The sequence below is a fragment of the Herpailurus yagouaroundi genome, unplaced genomic scaffold, assembly GCF_014898765.1.
Source record: "Herpailurus yagouaroundi ecotype Mexico unplaced genomic scaffold, PumYag 165, whole genome shotgun sequence".
Lineage (NCBI taxonomy): Eukaryota > Metazoa > Chordata > Mammalia > Carnivora > Felidae > Herpailurus > Herpailurus yagouaroundi.
In genome coordinates, this window is record NW_024412406.1 from 4,553,023 (window position 1) to 4,567,714 (window position 14,692).

Below are 14,692 nucleotides of genomic sequence, written 5' to 3' on the forward strand. Positions count from 1 at the left end.
TGAAATAAACTCCTTCTTTTAAACATAGAAAGGCCTAAGATTTTTTAAAATGAGTTTCTTCAGGGGCGCCTGGGTGGCGCAGTCGGTTAAGCGTCCGACTTCAGCCAGGTCACGATCTCGCGGTCCGTGAGTTCGAGCCCCGCGTCGGGCTCTGGGCTGATGGCTCGGAGCCTGGAGCCTGTTTCCGATTCTGTGTCTCCCTCTCTCTCTGCCCCTCCCCCGTTCATGCTCTGTCTCTCTCTGTCCCAAAAATAAATAAACGTTGAAAAAAAAAATTAAAAAAATAAATAAATAAATAAAATGAGTTTCTTCATTTAGTAGTTTTGTAGAGCTGCCATAACAAATGATCACAACTTGGTAGCTTAAAGTGACAGAAATTTATGATTTATTATTATTTATCAGTATCTTATAGTGTTGAAGGCCAGAGGTATGAAATGAAGGTGTTGGCAGCCTTCTGGAGGCTCTGAAGAAGAATCCATTCCACGCTTTTCTCTTAAGTGGCCGCTGGCTGAACTTGGTATTTATTCCTTGGCTTACGGCTGCCCTCCAGTTTCTGTCCTGGTCAGTCTGCTCATGGCCTTTTCTTCTGTCTCTGTGTTTCAAATCTCTCTCTCCTTCCCTGTGTGTCATTGGATTCAGGGCACACCTTAAATCCATTAGGGCACACCCTAAATCCAAAATGATCTCATTTTGAGATCCTTAATTCAATTACATCTGCAAAGACCCTATTTTCAAACAAGGCCATGTTCATAAGTGCCAGGGGTTAGAACTTGGACATATCTTTGGGGGGGGGGGACACCATTCAACCCACTGTGCTTCCTAGTGGAAAATATTAAAGAAGTGCATGAAGAACATCGGTATGGAGCACATGCCACGAGATTGCTTGCTTGGGTGTCCGCGTGCCTCAGCCAGTCACGCAGTGCCAGCTTGCTGTTTGCTGTTCACCTCCAGGTGCTTGTGTGAACAGTGGAGGTAATGCAGAAACGTGCTGAGCCTCACAGATGGCCAGGTTGCCAGCCTTTCCCCATTGTCCTTGACTCGCACACACGGAGCAGGTGGCCAAGGAGAGCTGTGCTCTTCCCAAGTGCATGAACACCCTACAAAGTCCAACCAATATGAGAAGAGAAGCAACTCTTTAGATCACTGTTTTCTGTTTATCACTACACCTAAAGTTTTGTAGTGGATTTCCCCTATTTCCAATACATTTTCCTTTAAAAAGTCATTACAGATATTTTTCTTACAGCACGGTTTTAATCTAAGTGCATTAGAACTGCATGCAAACCCTGAAAGCTTAACATTACCAAGGCCACTAAAAGGGTGGGAGAGTCACGGCTGCTTGTGAAGAAAGCTTTGGAGTTTAACAGGACCATTAGGGGTGCCTGGGTGGCTCAGGCAGTTGAGCGTCCTACTTCAGTCAGGTCGTGATCTCACGGTTCCTGGGTTCAAGCCCCATATTGGGGCTTTGTGCTGACAGTGCACAGCCTGCTTCAGATTCTCTGTCTCCCTCTCTCTCTCCCTCCCCCATGCATTTTCTCTCTCTCTCTCTCTCTCTCTCTCTCTCTCTCAAATAAATAAACATTTTAACAAAAAGTGAAAACAGGACCATTAGACAACTGGAGGTTAGACTCAGGAAAAGGCAGACAGCAGGACAGCTCTTTTACCCTGTTTCTTTCCTAGTCAATTTAATGCTTGTGTCTTTCTGCCTTGCAACACTCGCAGCAACTTTTAAAATATTTCATCTATATTTGACTGATAACAATCTCTCTCTCATATCACTTTTATGAAATGCCAGAGCTTACTTAGCTTCTTAAATTACATTTTCTGTTGGACTTACCCATGACATAATTATAAAAAATGTCTCTTCTTGATGAGAAAGCTATGGACAAAAAATGTTATCCACCACTTTTGTGTCCCAAGCAAAGGAGGCCTAACGACAACAGTTGTTATGATCTTGAGTTTTATTTTTATTTATTTATTTTTTTAAAATTTTTTAACGTTTATTTATTTTGGAGACAGAGAGAGACAGAGCATGAATGGGGAAGGGGCAGAGAGAGAGGGAGACACAGAATCGGAAGCAGGCTCCAGGCTCTGAGCCATCAGCCCAGAGCCCGACGCTGGGCTCGAACTCACAGACCGCGAGATCGTGACCTGAGCTGAAGTCGGATGCTTAACCGACTGAGCCACCCAGGCACCCCATGATCTTGAGTTTTAAATAATCAAACTTGAGACTCTAAAGTGGGGGCTGGCAAACATTGTTCTGTAAAGGGCCAGAGAATAAACATTTTAGGCTTTGTGGGCCATGTGGTATCTGTCTCAACTACTCAGCTCTGCTACTGCAGCACGAAAACAGCCTTAGATAATATTCAAAGGAGTAAGTGTGATTGTGTTCCAATAACACTTTATCTACAGGTAGTGGCTGGAATTAGTACACAGATCAGGGTTTGCTGACCTCTGGTCTAAAATATCAACTAGTTCTCTATGTTTCTACTATACAGATATATATATCCATATGGAAATACTGGGGAATTTAGCACAATTTCAGATTCTCTCTCATAATGTTGGAAACATTTTGGAAGTCTCTCTCATTCCCCGTTATATACCAGAGACTAGCATGGGGGTCTTGTGTTTAGTTTATTTATCAAATGTTTATTCAATGAATAGCAAATGAGTAAGGCCTGGGTTTTCCTAGCATGTCAATCTCTGCATAGTGCCCACTAGGACTTGTCCAGCTCTATTACACTTCAAATTGTTTAGCTGAAGTAATGAAAGTTCAATATGTCAAAACACTGGAGACCCTTGTATGGTGAGGCTCTCCTCTTTTTCTGTAGGAAAGTTACAAGATCTTTACTTCTGTTACAGATCAATATAGCCACATTACCTTTCTATAGAAAGAGAACAGAGATCTATATCTATCATCTATCAACTCTCTCTCTCTCTCCCTATCTCTCTCTCTCTTCTATTTCTATCAGTTGGTTCATTGATAGCAATGGCAATGATGAGACTCTGAAGCAACAAGGGGCAGGTGACAGCACTTTATTGCCAGAAGCCAGGGGGTTTCTATTATCATAGCAATAGGCAAAATTGAAGGGCAGCCAAGGGGGCTTGACCTGGAGGGAGATGTGGAGATGATTAATGGAACCTTGTGTCTCTAAAGGCAAAATAGATGAATAGCCAATTAGGGTGCTGCTTAATACATCAACAAAAAGAAGGCATATGAATAACAGATGGAGGGTGGTTGCCTCAATAGAAAGTCTTTATCTTTTTGCCCAGATCCTCAAATTTAGCAAGTTTGTAGACCCTGAAACCAATAGCTAAAGAGGTGGCCAAGGCCACAGGAGGAAGACTTTGAAATGCCACGGCAAAAACATACAGTGTTAGTTTCCCCCATTTTCCTCAAAGGAGACCTAAGATATTTACTTGAGAAAATACACACTGTGGAAAGAGGACTATCCAAATATTCTGAGGGTATTCTGTCTGAATTAACATTGATTTATAGGGTTTCGAAACATCATGGTACGGTGGAGGCATTGAGGGGCCAGGATCTGAAATAAACAGAATCCTGCCTAAATCTGACTCTCAAAGGCTCAGGAGGTTTGTAGACCCATCCAGGGGTCAAGTCCCTGGTCCCCAAATATATGATTGGAATTGACACATTTGGCTGTTGAAGGAAACCCACCTTGAATTCATTCAAACCAAATGAGACCTATCATAGTGGAGAAGGTGAAGTGGAAGCTTCTGAAACTGTACCTCTACAGTCCCATTCCCTCTATCTCCCATTCCCTTGCCAGTCCTGGATAAGATGGTGAATCAAACACCACTGTATTTGGTGGTGACGATGGGGGGTGTGTGGCAGAAATTAATGCTACTCTAAATGATCTTAAGAATGAAGTGGGAAGTGGTCCATATCATAGCTCCATTTAATTCACCAGTCTGACCTTTGCAGAAACCAAATGAATCTCGGAGAATGACTGCAGGCTACTGCAAACTCAAATAATAACCCCAATTATGGCTACTATGCTAGATGTGTTATCTTCGCTGGTGCAGATTAATATGGCCTCGGGTATACTGTATGACATTCTTTTCGATCCCAATCAGGAAAGATCAGAGAAAGGAACAGAAACTGTTTGTATTTACATGAAACAATATACATTTACAGGTTTGTTTGGGGCCTACGTTAATTTCTGTTGTTATAATATGATCAGATGAGATCTGAGCCGTCTGGACGTCCTACACATCCTGTTGATAAGGTGAATGAGCAAGAACGGCTAGCACTCGGAGACATTGGTAAGACATATGTGTTACAGTGTATAGGAGTTTAATTTGATGGCAACTGAGTGAACTTCCACCGTTGTAAAGTGTTTAGGGATCCAGCTGGGTCAGGCCAAGTGAGGATAACTCTTCCAAAAGACAAATTGCTGCATCTTGCCTTTGTACCAGAAAGAAGGAAACAAAATGCCTTTGGCTTCTGGTGCAACATATTCCACATCTAGGAATGTGCTCCAGCTCATATATTGAGTGACAGGAATAGCTCCCTGCTTTGAATGAGAACTGGAGCAGAAAGTCAGAATTGCAGTACAAGCAGCCCTGCTCCTTGGATCGTATGATCTGGCAAACCCTAGGCCAGCAGAGGATTAGTGATGAGAAAGTATGCAGTGTGGCATCACAAAACAGACCTCTGGGGTTTTGGAGCAAGACCATGCTGTCTGCAACAGAAACTTATATGCTTTACTTTTTTTTCTTTTGGGGGGGGGGCGCAAAAGCCGGGGGAGGGGCAGAGTGAGAGAGAGAATCTCAAGCAGGCTCTACACTTAGTGCGGAGCCCCACGTGGACTTGATCTCATGACTGTGAGATCATGACCTGATCTGAAATCAAGAGAACGATGCTTAACCAACTGAGCCACCCAGGCGCTCTGAAACTTACCAGCTTTTTGAAAAGAGTCCCTGTGTGTCATGTGTGTCACCTGTGTTCCGGTGTGTCACCGGAGCCTAGCAGAGGCAGAATTCTTGATTGTAAGAAACCAAGTAACCATGTGTCTGGAACTGTCCATTATGAGCTAGGTTCTGTCAGACCCACAGAGTCATAAACTCAGGCAGGCCCAGCAACATTCCAAAACAAGATTGAAATTGTGGGATCAAGGCTAAGCAAGACCAGAAGATATGAGTTAACTGCATGAGCAGGTGACTCAGATCCTCATATCACCCACCACGGGTGTACCAGCACCCGTCCCTCAGATCATTCCTACACTATGTGGGGGCTCATCTAACCAGCTTATGGAATAGGAAGAGCTTGAACATGTTTTATGGGCAGGTCGGCTTACTGTGTGGATGGAAACCAAAACGGGCAGTGATTTAATTACACTCAGAGTGGGAGGGGACTTGAAAATAGTGGTGAGGAAAAATGGTCCCAATGGACAAAGCTCAGAGTGGTGTGCCTGTTACTCATTCTGTGTGGATGGAGCAGTGGCCTGAGGTGAGAATGAAGACATACTCATGAGTAGAGGGGATAGTTTAATGGGTTGGTTGCAGGTCTGGAAGGACAAGGACTGAAAAATTGAAGCATCAAGGAATGTGGATGTATTTAAGGGAACGGGCATAAGGTGTAAAGGTTTTTGACTCGCATATTAATGGACACCAGAAAGCATCTCTCACAGAATAGGCAGAGAACAACCAAGTAGACACATGACCAGGCTAATGCGTCTTAGCTGTCTTGGAATTGGCATGATGAGCACATGAACAGAGAACCACAGGGGCAGAGACAGAGGCCATGCATGGACTCTATTTACTGACACTTTTCTGAAAGTCTAAACTGCCAGCCATAGAGACCTATACTGAGCTCCCAATATGAGCTCCCAATCATCAAGGAGATGATTTCCAATAGGTGATTTTCCTTGTGTTAGAGGATCAGTGTGCATCAGACTCATGAAACAACACATTTGACATTTTCTTTAAAAAAATCCTAGGAATTTTAATAACTTCAGTGCTTAATTTTAGTATCTTTAGTACCTTCAGTGGTAAGTCATTTCCTGGCCTTGGTCTCACGCTATTCAACTGAGTGGGGATAAATATAAATTGTACACATTAATGTAAAAAAAATTATAATAGTAAGCTTCCTAACACAGGGAAGGAAAACAAACTATGGTATCTTTTTCAACCATCGTTGGGACATTAAATCAATGGTGTATGCAAAATTGCTTAGCTTATATTAGGTATACAATACTGGGTGCTCCATAAATGTTAGTTGAGTAATTATCAGTAAGACCATTGACCTGGGTAAGTGCTTTAACAGATATTTATAGATATTGGATATTTAATATTTTAATTGGAATTGTTATAAAATGCTATTCTCCTTTTCTGTCTTAAAAAATTTTATAATTGCACTTTTTCTTACTAATTCTGTGTTAGGATATGGACATCAAGCATTGCCTAGAATTAATAATGGTGTTCTCAGGGCTGATGGCATGTGTAAGGCTGTGCTTGTCTTTTAACCTTTGGAGTCTCCTCTTCTCTAGTTGGTGTATTTGCTATTATATCCCTTATCCTCTGTTCCGATTCCTTACAGATATCAGAGGACATCAGAGTGTTACAGTCAAGACTGAAAGGAGTAAAACCTAGCCTAAATTAAGGGGGATTTACTAAGAAGATATTTGTGTTCTCATGGCAATGATGACTCTCTAAGCTCATGGAAAATTGAACTGGCATCTGGAAAAGCATCAGTAACAAGGCTATGTGTGTGTGTGTGTGTGTGTGTGTGTGTGTGAACACAATCTCTTTCTTTCCTTTTTTTCTATGTTCCATTCTCTTGCTCAATATGTTCATGGCTTAAAATGATTGTTCTAGCCCTCACTAAATTTAACTTTTTAGTTCAAATGTCAAATGCCATCTACGAAGTCTTTCTGGTTTTTAGTTCAAAATATCAAGGGATGGGGCGCCTGGGTGGCGCAGTCGGTTAAGCGTCCGACTTCAACCAGGTCACGATCTCACAGTCCGTGAGTTCAAGCCCCGCGTCGGGCTCTGGGCTGATGGCTCAGAGCCTGGAGCCTGTTTCCGATTCTGTGTCTCCCTCTCTCTCTGCCCCTCGCCCGTTCATGCTCTGTCTCTCTCTGTCCCAAAAATAAATAAACGTTGGAAAAAAAAATTAAAAACAAAACAAAACAAAACAAAATATCAAGGGATGAGAATGTGATAAGATCTCTAAACAGCTGATAAATGGGCTTATTCTATTTTTTAAATATAATTTATTGACAAATTGGTTACCATACAGCACCCAGTGCTCATCCCAACAAGTGAAACGGGCTTATTCTAGATCACCCTTTGTCAGAGAAAGAGAGACAAAGACCTGCGGTAGAGGGATTCTATGGCATAAACATAGCTGCCTAGTTCCACCCCTTACGCACTGGTTTATGTGTGTTTGGGGCAGTTCCTAGGGAAGGATCTAGAATTTGTAAACCTATTTTTAATCCTAAATTAGAGATGGAAAATTATATCTGGTCCTGCCAAAAATTGTTTTCATTTTCATCTTGACCAGTTTACATTTGAGAGAGCTTTCCTGCTTTGTATTGTATTCAGGAAAGATAACAAGGACTAGAGTTCCTAATATTTTCCCCTGACTTTCTGTGCTACCCACCAGAATTGTATGAAAAACAAGTTCTAACACTATTTCAGGGAAAAACAACATACTCATCCTAATGATGTTATTTTTCCTTAAGATCAACTTAGACAGAATGGTTGATCAGCTCCAAGGAACATGGAAATCCATTTCTTGTGAAAATTTTGAAGAATATATGAAAGAGCTGGGTGAGCCGTTTTTACTTTTATATTGTAGCCAGGAAAAATGGGAGACTTGATAACACAGACACTCGCTTTGTATGATATCAGATTAATCTTGGGCCCCTCCCTCCAATAGAAATATAAAAGCAATCACATAGAAACAATCGGCATTGGTTCAGAACCTAGATGCAGTTCTATGCAACATTAGTTTATAATCGGCAGAATCCTGTCCTCACGTAATTTACCATGGATTTACACAGATAAAACATACACGTGCCATATGCTCAATGGAAAATTATTTGCATAAGTTATTTAAAGCAAACGGTCATAATTATTTTTAAAAATGATCATTTCGCAAGCATTTGCTCCAAATCTTTAGAGGATCTTCAGAATAGATCCTGTTTTCTAGTTTCAGGTGGCTGCTGGCCCTCCTTAGTGTCCGGCCACCATTGTCACATTGTCTTCTTCTCTTCTAGAGTCTAACATCTCTTTTCCTTTTCTTTTTTCTTTTTTTTTTTTTTTTAATTTTTTTTTTCAACGTTTATTTATTTTTTGGGGGACAGAGAGAGGTAGAGCATGAACGGGGGAGGGGAAGAGAGAGAGAGAGGGAGACACAGAATTGGAAACAGGCTCCAGGCTCTGAGCCATCAGCCCAGAGCCCGACGCGGGGCTTGAACTCACGGACCGCGAGATCGTGACCTGGCTGAAGTCGGAGGCTTAACCGACTGCGCCACCCAGGCGCCCCTCTTTTCCTTTTCTTATAAGGAAAGTTTCTTACGATGAAATTGTGATTATCTTTAGGCTCCACATGGATGGTCCAAGATAAACTCCCGATTTTGAGATCCTTGAGTTAGCCATATCCACAAAGTCCCCTTTAGCACATAAAGTGATGCACAGTTTCCAGGGATTAGGGTGTGAATATCTTCGGGAATAATTATCTAATATATCACGACTTGTTGTGTTTCACATTGTGGGTTCATGAGGCATATTACGGTGTTTCTATAAAGTATTATGTATTATGTAACAATAACAAAAATTTATCCCTATGTGGACTGACACAGAAAATCTCCAAGATATAGAGATAGGGGAAAAAGTAAGTGGAATAATAATTTATATTTTATTTTAATTTATATTACTTTTATTTTATTTTGTTTTATTTATATTTATTTATATTTATATATTTTATATAATTTATATAAAATATATAAATTTATATAATATATAATATATATTTTATATAATATATTTATATATATTTATATATAATAATTTTTATATATTATTTATATATATAAATTATATTAATTATATAACTATAATTTATAATATATTTATATATTTATTTATTTATTTATATTTATTTAATTTATATTTTAAAAAATCCTATATATAGTGGCGGTGGTTGTATAACATTTACTTAATGCCACTTAACTGTACACTTTAAAATGGTGAAAATGGTAAATTTTATATGTATTTTAGCATAATACAAAATATGTAATGGAAGAAAACAGACTCTATATATGTGTACATATAAGAATGCAAGTGAAGAGATAAAGATGTTGAATAATTCATGCCAAAGGATTTTGTCTGTATAAGTGAGTACATTTTAAAATAGGGAGATGGTTCATAGCTTTAATCAAATTTTCGAAGAGGTTCTTCATGAACCAACAAGACCAGTAACCACAGGACTAAAGAAAAATGATGACCACCAGCCAAAACTAGAGACTAATTTTATTCTGCACAATATAATCTATTTTAACTTATAAAGGTGCTACTTACTTCAGATACTTGAATTCATGCAGCATTTAATCTGTTTAACTCACAACCCTAGTTAGTAAAGAATTATACAGCTAACATGAGTTTCCAAAGCCAGTAACGGATTTAACCATAATGTCCTTTTATCTGATTCCTAGGAATAGGAAGAGCCAGAAGGAAACTTGGCTGTCTGGCAAAACCCACGGTGACCATCAGTACACAGGAAGGTCTGATCACTATAAAAACCAGAAGCATCTTTAAAAATAATGAGATCTCCTTTAAACTGGGAGAAGAGTTTGAGGAAAATACACCAGGTGGCCATAAAACCAAGGTGAGGCCTTCAACACTCTTTTAGATAAATTTCATAAGAATGCTAATTCAAAATCATTCTAAGTAAATCATGAATTATAGCAAACACATCTAAAGTCTGTATTAGATCAACTTGGGCTAAAATCTAGGTCTCAGGATCTTAAATTTTAATATGCATACAAATCTCCTGTGATGCTTATGAAAAATGCCTCCTTGTAGGTCCCATCCTCACAGGCTCTGATATCTGGTGTAGGCACCTGAAAACTGTATTTCTAACAATAATTCTGATGCAGATGCTTAGCTGACCTATTTTGAGAATTATTTCCTTAGATTCTTCTCTCAGGAACAAAGTTCTGCCTTTCTACTTTGTAGCAGTTTCCTACCAAGCATAAAGTCACAATGAATAAAATGTGTATTAGCCAGTATAGGTGAGGTTATGCCACAGTAACAGATTAACCACAGGCCCTCGTGACTTAACACAATGGGAACTGCTTTCTAATTTATAGTACATATTCACCATTGTTGTGGGGTTGAAGAATCTTCTGTATGTGTGGTGGTGAGGGGACAGGAAACAGGGTATCTACCCCTCTTATTTCTCAGGGAGAAGAAAGTTTTAATTGTTATTCAAGACAATATTATATTTTTATTCCTATAAAGCCTCCTCCCCCACCCCCACCCCCCCGCCCCGAGAAGACTCAGCCAACAAATTTAGTGTTGGCAAAGTCTTAAAATATAAATGAAACTATAAATACCACTCTAAAACTACCTGAGAGCATCACAAAAGCTGAAAAGAATTTGGCACTTCATAGAATTTTAGTGTTCACATGTGACGATCTGAGCTGAATTTGGTTTTGTCTGTTTTCCAGAGTGTGGTAAACTTAGATAATGACTCTCTGGTTCAAGTTCAGGACTGGAATGGCAAAGAGACCACCATAAAGAGAAAGGTGGTGGATGGGAAAATGGTGGTGGTGAGTGAGCTGTTTGTCATTATTTTTTTCACCATCTGTATATTTTTCACCTCTATATAAAATCACTCAGATGTCTTGTTCTAAAATAATGGAAGTAAATGTGATTTTTCTTTTTCTCTTGCTTTATAAGAATGCGGGAAAACATTGGCAGATAAATGTATGATCATAAATCGTATAAAATGTGCATGGATTGAGGAACTAAAAAAACTAAAGAACATAAAAAAATGTGTTGCCTACTTCTTTGACTTGTCATAAACCAAAGGAAGCATGCATTTGTGCAATAAAGATTTCAGCAGGGATTTCGAGTTGTTGGTAATCCTTCACTCCATACCAGGATTAATTTCTCACTGTTTTCCAGTTCAACACCAAACACGTGGAAAGGAAATTTAAACTAATGCAAAGCTTAAGTGGTATCGACTTGGTGTATGGATGAGTTGACACAATTAAAAACTAACACTTCTGTGGTTGTTGTGTCTGCATGTTTTCATATATTATTTACCCACTCCTCACAATAATCCTGTGAGGTAAAACTTGTTAATCCATTTACCAGGTGAGAAAACTGAGATTCAGCCACTGACTTAACCTAAGGATATTCAGCTAGAAAAACATGGTGGTACTGGGATTAAAACCCAGGTTGGCTTCATTCCCAAGCATACTTTTTTAAGTCCACCCTTTTGTCTCTGAGGATGGCTTCTCAGTTCATCTTTCTCCCTACACAGTGGAGGGATATATGCCAATGATTCTTCTTCCCAAACTGCCAATTCCACAAAAATGAATAAAAAAGCCATTTTGGACATAATATCAAATAGTTCTAAGGGAATATCTAAGAATTGTGTGGAGGTAAAACACAAACAAACAAACAAACAAACAAACAAACAAACCTATCTTCATTTCTTCACATAAGGATATTTTTTCTTTCCACAACGAAGAGTACATTTTCCTTACAAAGTAGTAAGTAGAGGACTAAGGATACTTGATTTTATTGCTCCTTATAATGGCATAATCACCAAACAGATGGGTTTTTTGTTCATTAGGAAGAATATTAGATGCAGAATCTAAAATGTACATTTCGATCTCTGCCATTCAGTACTTAACATGACTTTGGATGAGTCATTTATCTTTTCCAAATTCAGTTCACTTGTCTTAAAAAAATGTAGAAATGTCTTCATGGTTTCTTTGAGAGAATTAAATGCCATTATGTATACATTAGTGCTCTAAAAACCATAAAATACTACATCAATGTAACAATGTCATTATTTGAAAATGTAGGGTTATGTGAAATCGCAAAAATGCTTCAGTTTAGGCATTTAAAATGTTTGAATAAAGACTGAAGTTTCTATAGTATATGTATTGTTTATATATATACACATACATTACATATTTACAATATATATGTATATACCGCACATACCCTATTTAATATATGATTTGTCATCCCCCCCACACACACACACATACACACACACATGTGGCAAAATCAGCTAACAGTTGATATCTATTGTTCTCTATGTAGATCTCTTTTCAAAACTCCTATGGATAGTACTTAGTTTGCATGGTTCTAAAAGTCAGTTTCACCAACAATACTGATGTATCTCATCCTTTGTCTTCTAGGAAAGTGCCGTGAACAATGTTATCTGCACTCGGACATACGAGAGAGTACAAACAAACTCAGCCTCCAACTCTTAAGCACTCCCAAATTGTGATACAGACTGCTGAGGCTGTTTAAATAAAACTCCAAAGTAAAATGTTATGACTGCTAATACGAGAGAGACTACGCACAAACGTTGGCAATTTTGGTTTCCCAGCTTTGTATACCTGTATTCTATGGTACTTTGGTATTGGCAACTATAGGAAACCAGAGTGATATTCAGGGCTGCTATAATATAATCAAAGTCACTTCATATTGATTTTTTTTTCTCATTTGACATACTATGTTAACCCTTTATATTCAACATGACCTGCCCTAATAGGGAAAATAATATTAATTTCCTAAAAAAACCCTTTTTATAGGGGCTGGAGATACATCAGAAAACAAAACACAAAAATCTATGCCCTGTTAGAGTTTACAATCAAGTTGCATTGGAGGCTGTTTGGGATGATTCAGATTTCAGATTTAACTTATTATAGTATATAATGATTTGTATTTAGAAAGAATTTTGTCCTAAATGCTCAGGATTTTTTCTTTCATAATTGCGTGTTTGTTGGTTGATCAGTACAGACATTTCAATTTGTACACAATTCTTAACATATGTACCGATAATCTAAAAAATCATGTAGTTGTGATTCTTTTCTAAAAGTTATTCTATGATGTCCAGCTTAAAATTTGGAGGCAAATTTTCTTTGACAGTATATCAGGTACCCATATCTTCAAGGCTGATGTGCTGTTACATTGTTAAATGCCATCAATTAACAATTTAATAGTATATACACTACATACTCATATTTTCAATCTTGCACAGCACATTAACAAAGTTACTAGGAAAACTGGATTACCACAACCAAGATGTTACAGAGTATACAAAATTCTCACAGGGAGAACCAAGATCAAAGAGTGGTCTTTTTTAGGAAACAATTCTACCAAAAACAACATCGGAATAGAAGTACTTTAAAATGTTCAATACATGTCATTTGCCAAGAGTGGAAGTTTGACTTCTTCTTTGCCAATTTTTACACCTTTTATTTCTCTTTATTTTCTGATTTCTGAGGCTAGGACTTCTAGTACTATGTTGAACAACTGTGGTGAGAGTGGGCATCTCTGTTGTGTTCCTGACCTTAGAGGGAAAGCTCTTAGTTTTTCCTCATTGAGGATGGTATTAGCTGTGGGCCTTTCACATATGGCCTTTATGTTGTTGACGTATGTTCCTTCTATTCCCTACTTTCTTGAGGGTTTTTGCCAAGAAATGATGCTGTATTTTGCAAATGCTTTTTCTGCATCTATTGAGAGGACCATATGGTTCTTATCCTTTCTTTTATTAATGCCGTGTATCACATTCATTGGTTTCATTCTTGGCAGATGACAGGATACTGTACGTGTAAAACCTGAAAGACTCCACCAAAAAACTGCTGGAACTGACAGGTGAATTCAGCAAAGTTGCAGGATATAAAAGCAATGTACAGAAATCGGTTGCATATCACGATAATGGAGCAACAGAAAGAGAAACCAAGGAATTGATCTCATTTACAATTGCACCCAAACCCCTAAGATACCTAGTAATAAACCTAACCAAAGAGGTAAAGGATCTGTATGCTGAAAAATATAGAAACTTATGAAAGAAATTGAAGAAGACACAAAGAAATGGAAAAACATTCCATGCTTATGGATTAGAAGAACAAATATTGCTAAAGCTATCTGCACATTCAATGCAACACCTATCAAAATAACACCAGCATTCTTCACAGAGCTAGAACAATTTTAAAATTTGTATGGAAGAAGAAAAGACCCCAAATATCCAAAGTAATGTTGAAAAAGAAAACCAAAGCTTGAGGAATCACAATTCCAGACTTCAAGCTGTATTACAAAACTATAATCATCAAGACAGTATGGTGCTGGTACAAAATCAGATACATTGATCAATGGAACAGAATAGAGAACCCAGAAATGGAGCCACAAATGTAGGGCCAACTAATTTTTGACAAAGCAGAAAAGAGTATCTAATGGAAGAAAAGATAGTCTTTTCAGCAAACGGTGATGGGAAAACTGGACAGCTACATGCAGAAGAATGAAACTGGACCACTTTCTTAACCATACACAAAAATAAATTCAAAATGGATGAAAGACATAAATGTGAGACAAAAAACCCATCAAAATCCTAGAGGAGAAAATAGGCAGCAACCTCTTTGATCAAGGCCAAGCAACTTATTAGACATGCCTCCAGAGGCAAAGGAAATAAAAG

General features: G+C 38.4%; 1 protein-coding gene and 1 long non-coding RNA gene across 9 annotated transcripts in view; one reads left to right on the forward strand and one right to left on the reverse strand.

Moving 5' to 3' along the window:
* The window catches only part of FABP12 (fatty acid binding protein 12), a 28,032-nt gene extending 14,596 nt beyond the window's left edge, over positions 1-13,436 (forward strand). For 2 of the 8 annotated variants that reach the window (XM_040487511.1, XM_040487514.1), the window contains 5 exons: positions 6,560-6,726; positions 7,707-7,794; positions 9,681-9,853; positions 10,698-10,799; positions 12,411-13,436. In XM_040487511.1, coding sequence (XP_040343445.1) covers positions 7,722-7,794; positions 9,681-9,853; positions 10,698-10,799; positions 12,411-12,485 — 423 coding nt within the window. In that variant the 5' untranslated portion in view covers positions 6,560-6,726; positions 7,707-7,721 and the 3' untranslated portion in view covers positions 12,486-13,436. Of the gene's footprint in view, positions 1-4,885; positions 5,179-6,559; positions 6,920-7,706; positions 7,795-9,680; positions 9,854-10,697; positions 11,099-12,410 lie in introns of those variants that run through there. The other 6 variants (XM_040487513.1, XM_040487509.1, XM_040487510.1 and 3 more) reach the window with 6 other exon arrangements.
* Positions 1-14,692, reverse strand: part of LOC121038064 (uncharacterized) — a 259,619-nt gene that overhangs the window by 42,474 nt on the left and 202,453 nt on the right. The gene's annotated exons all lie outside the window — the stretch shown is intronic.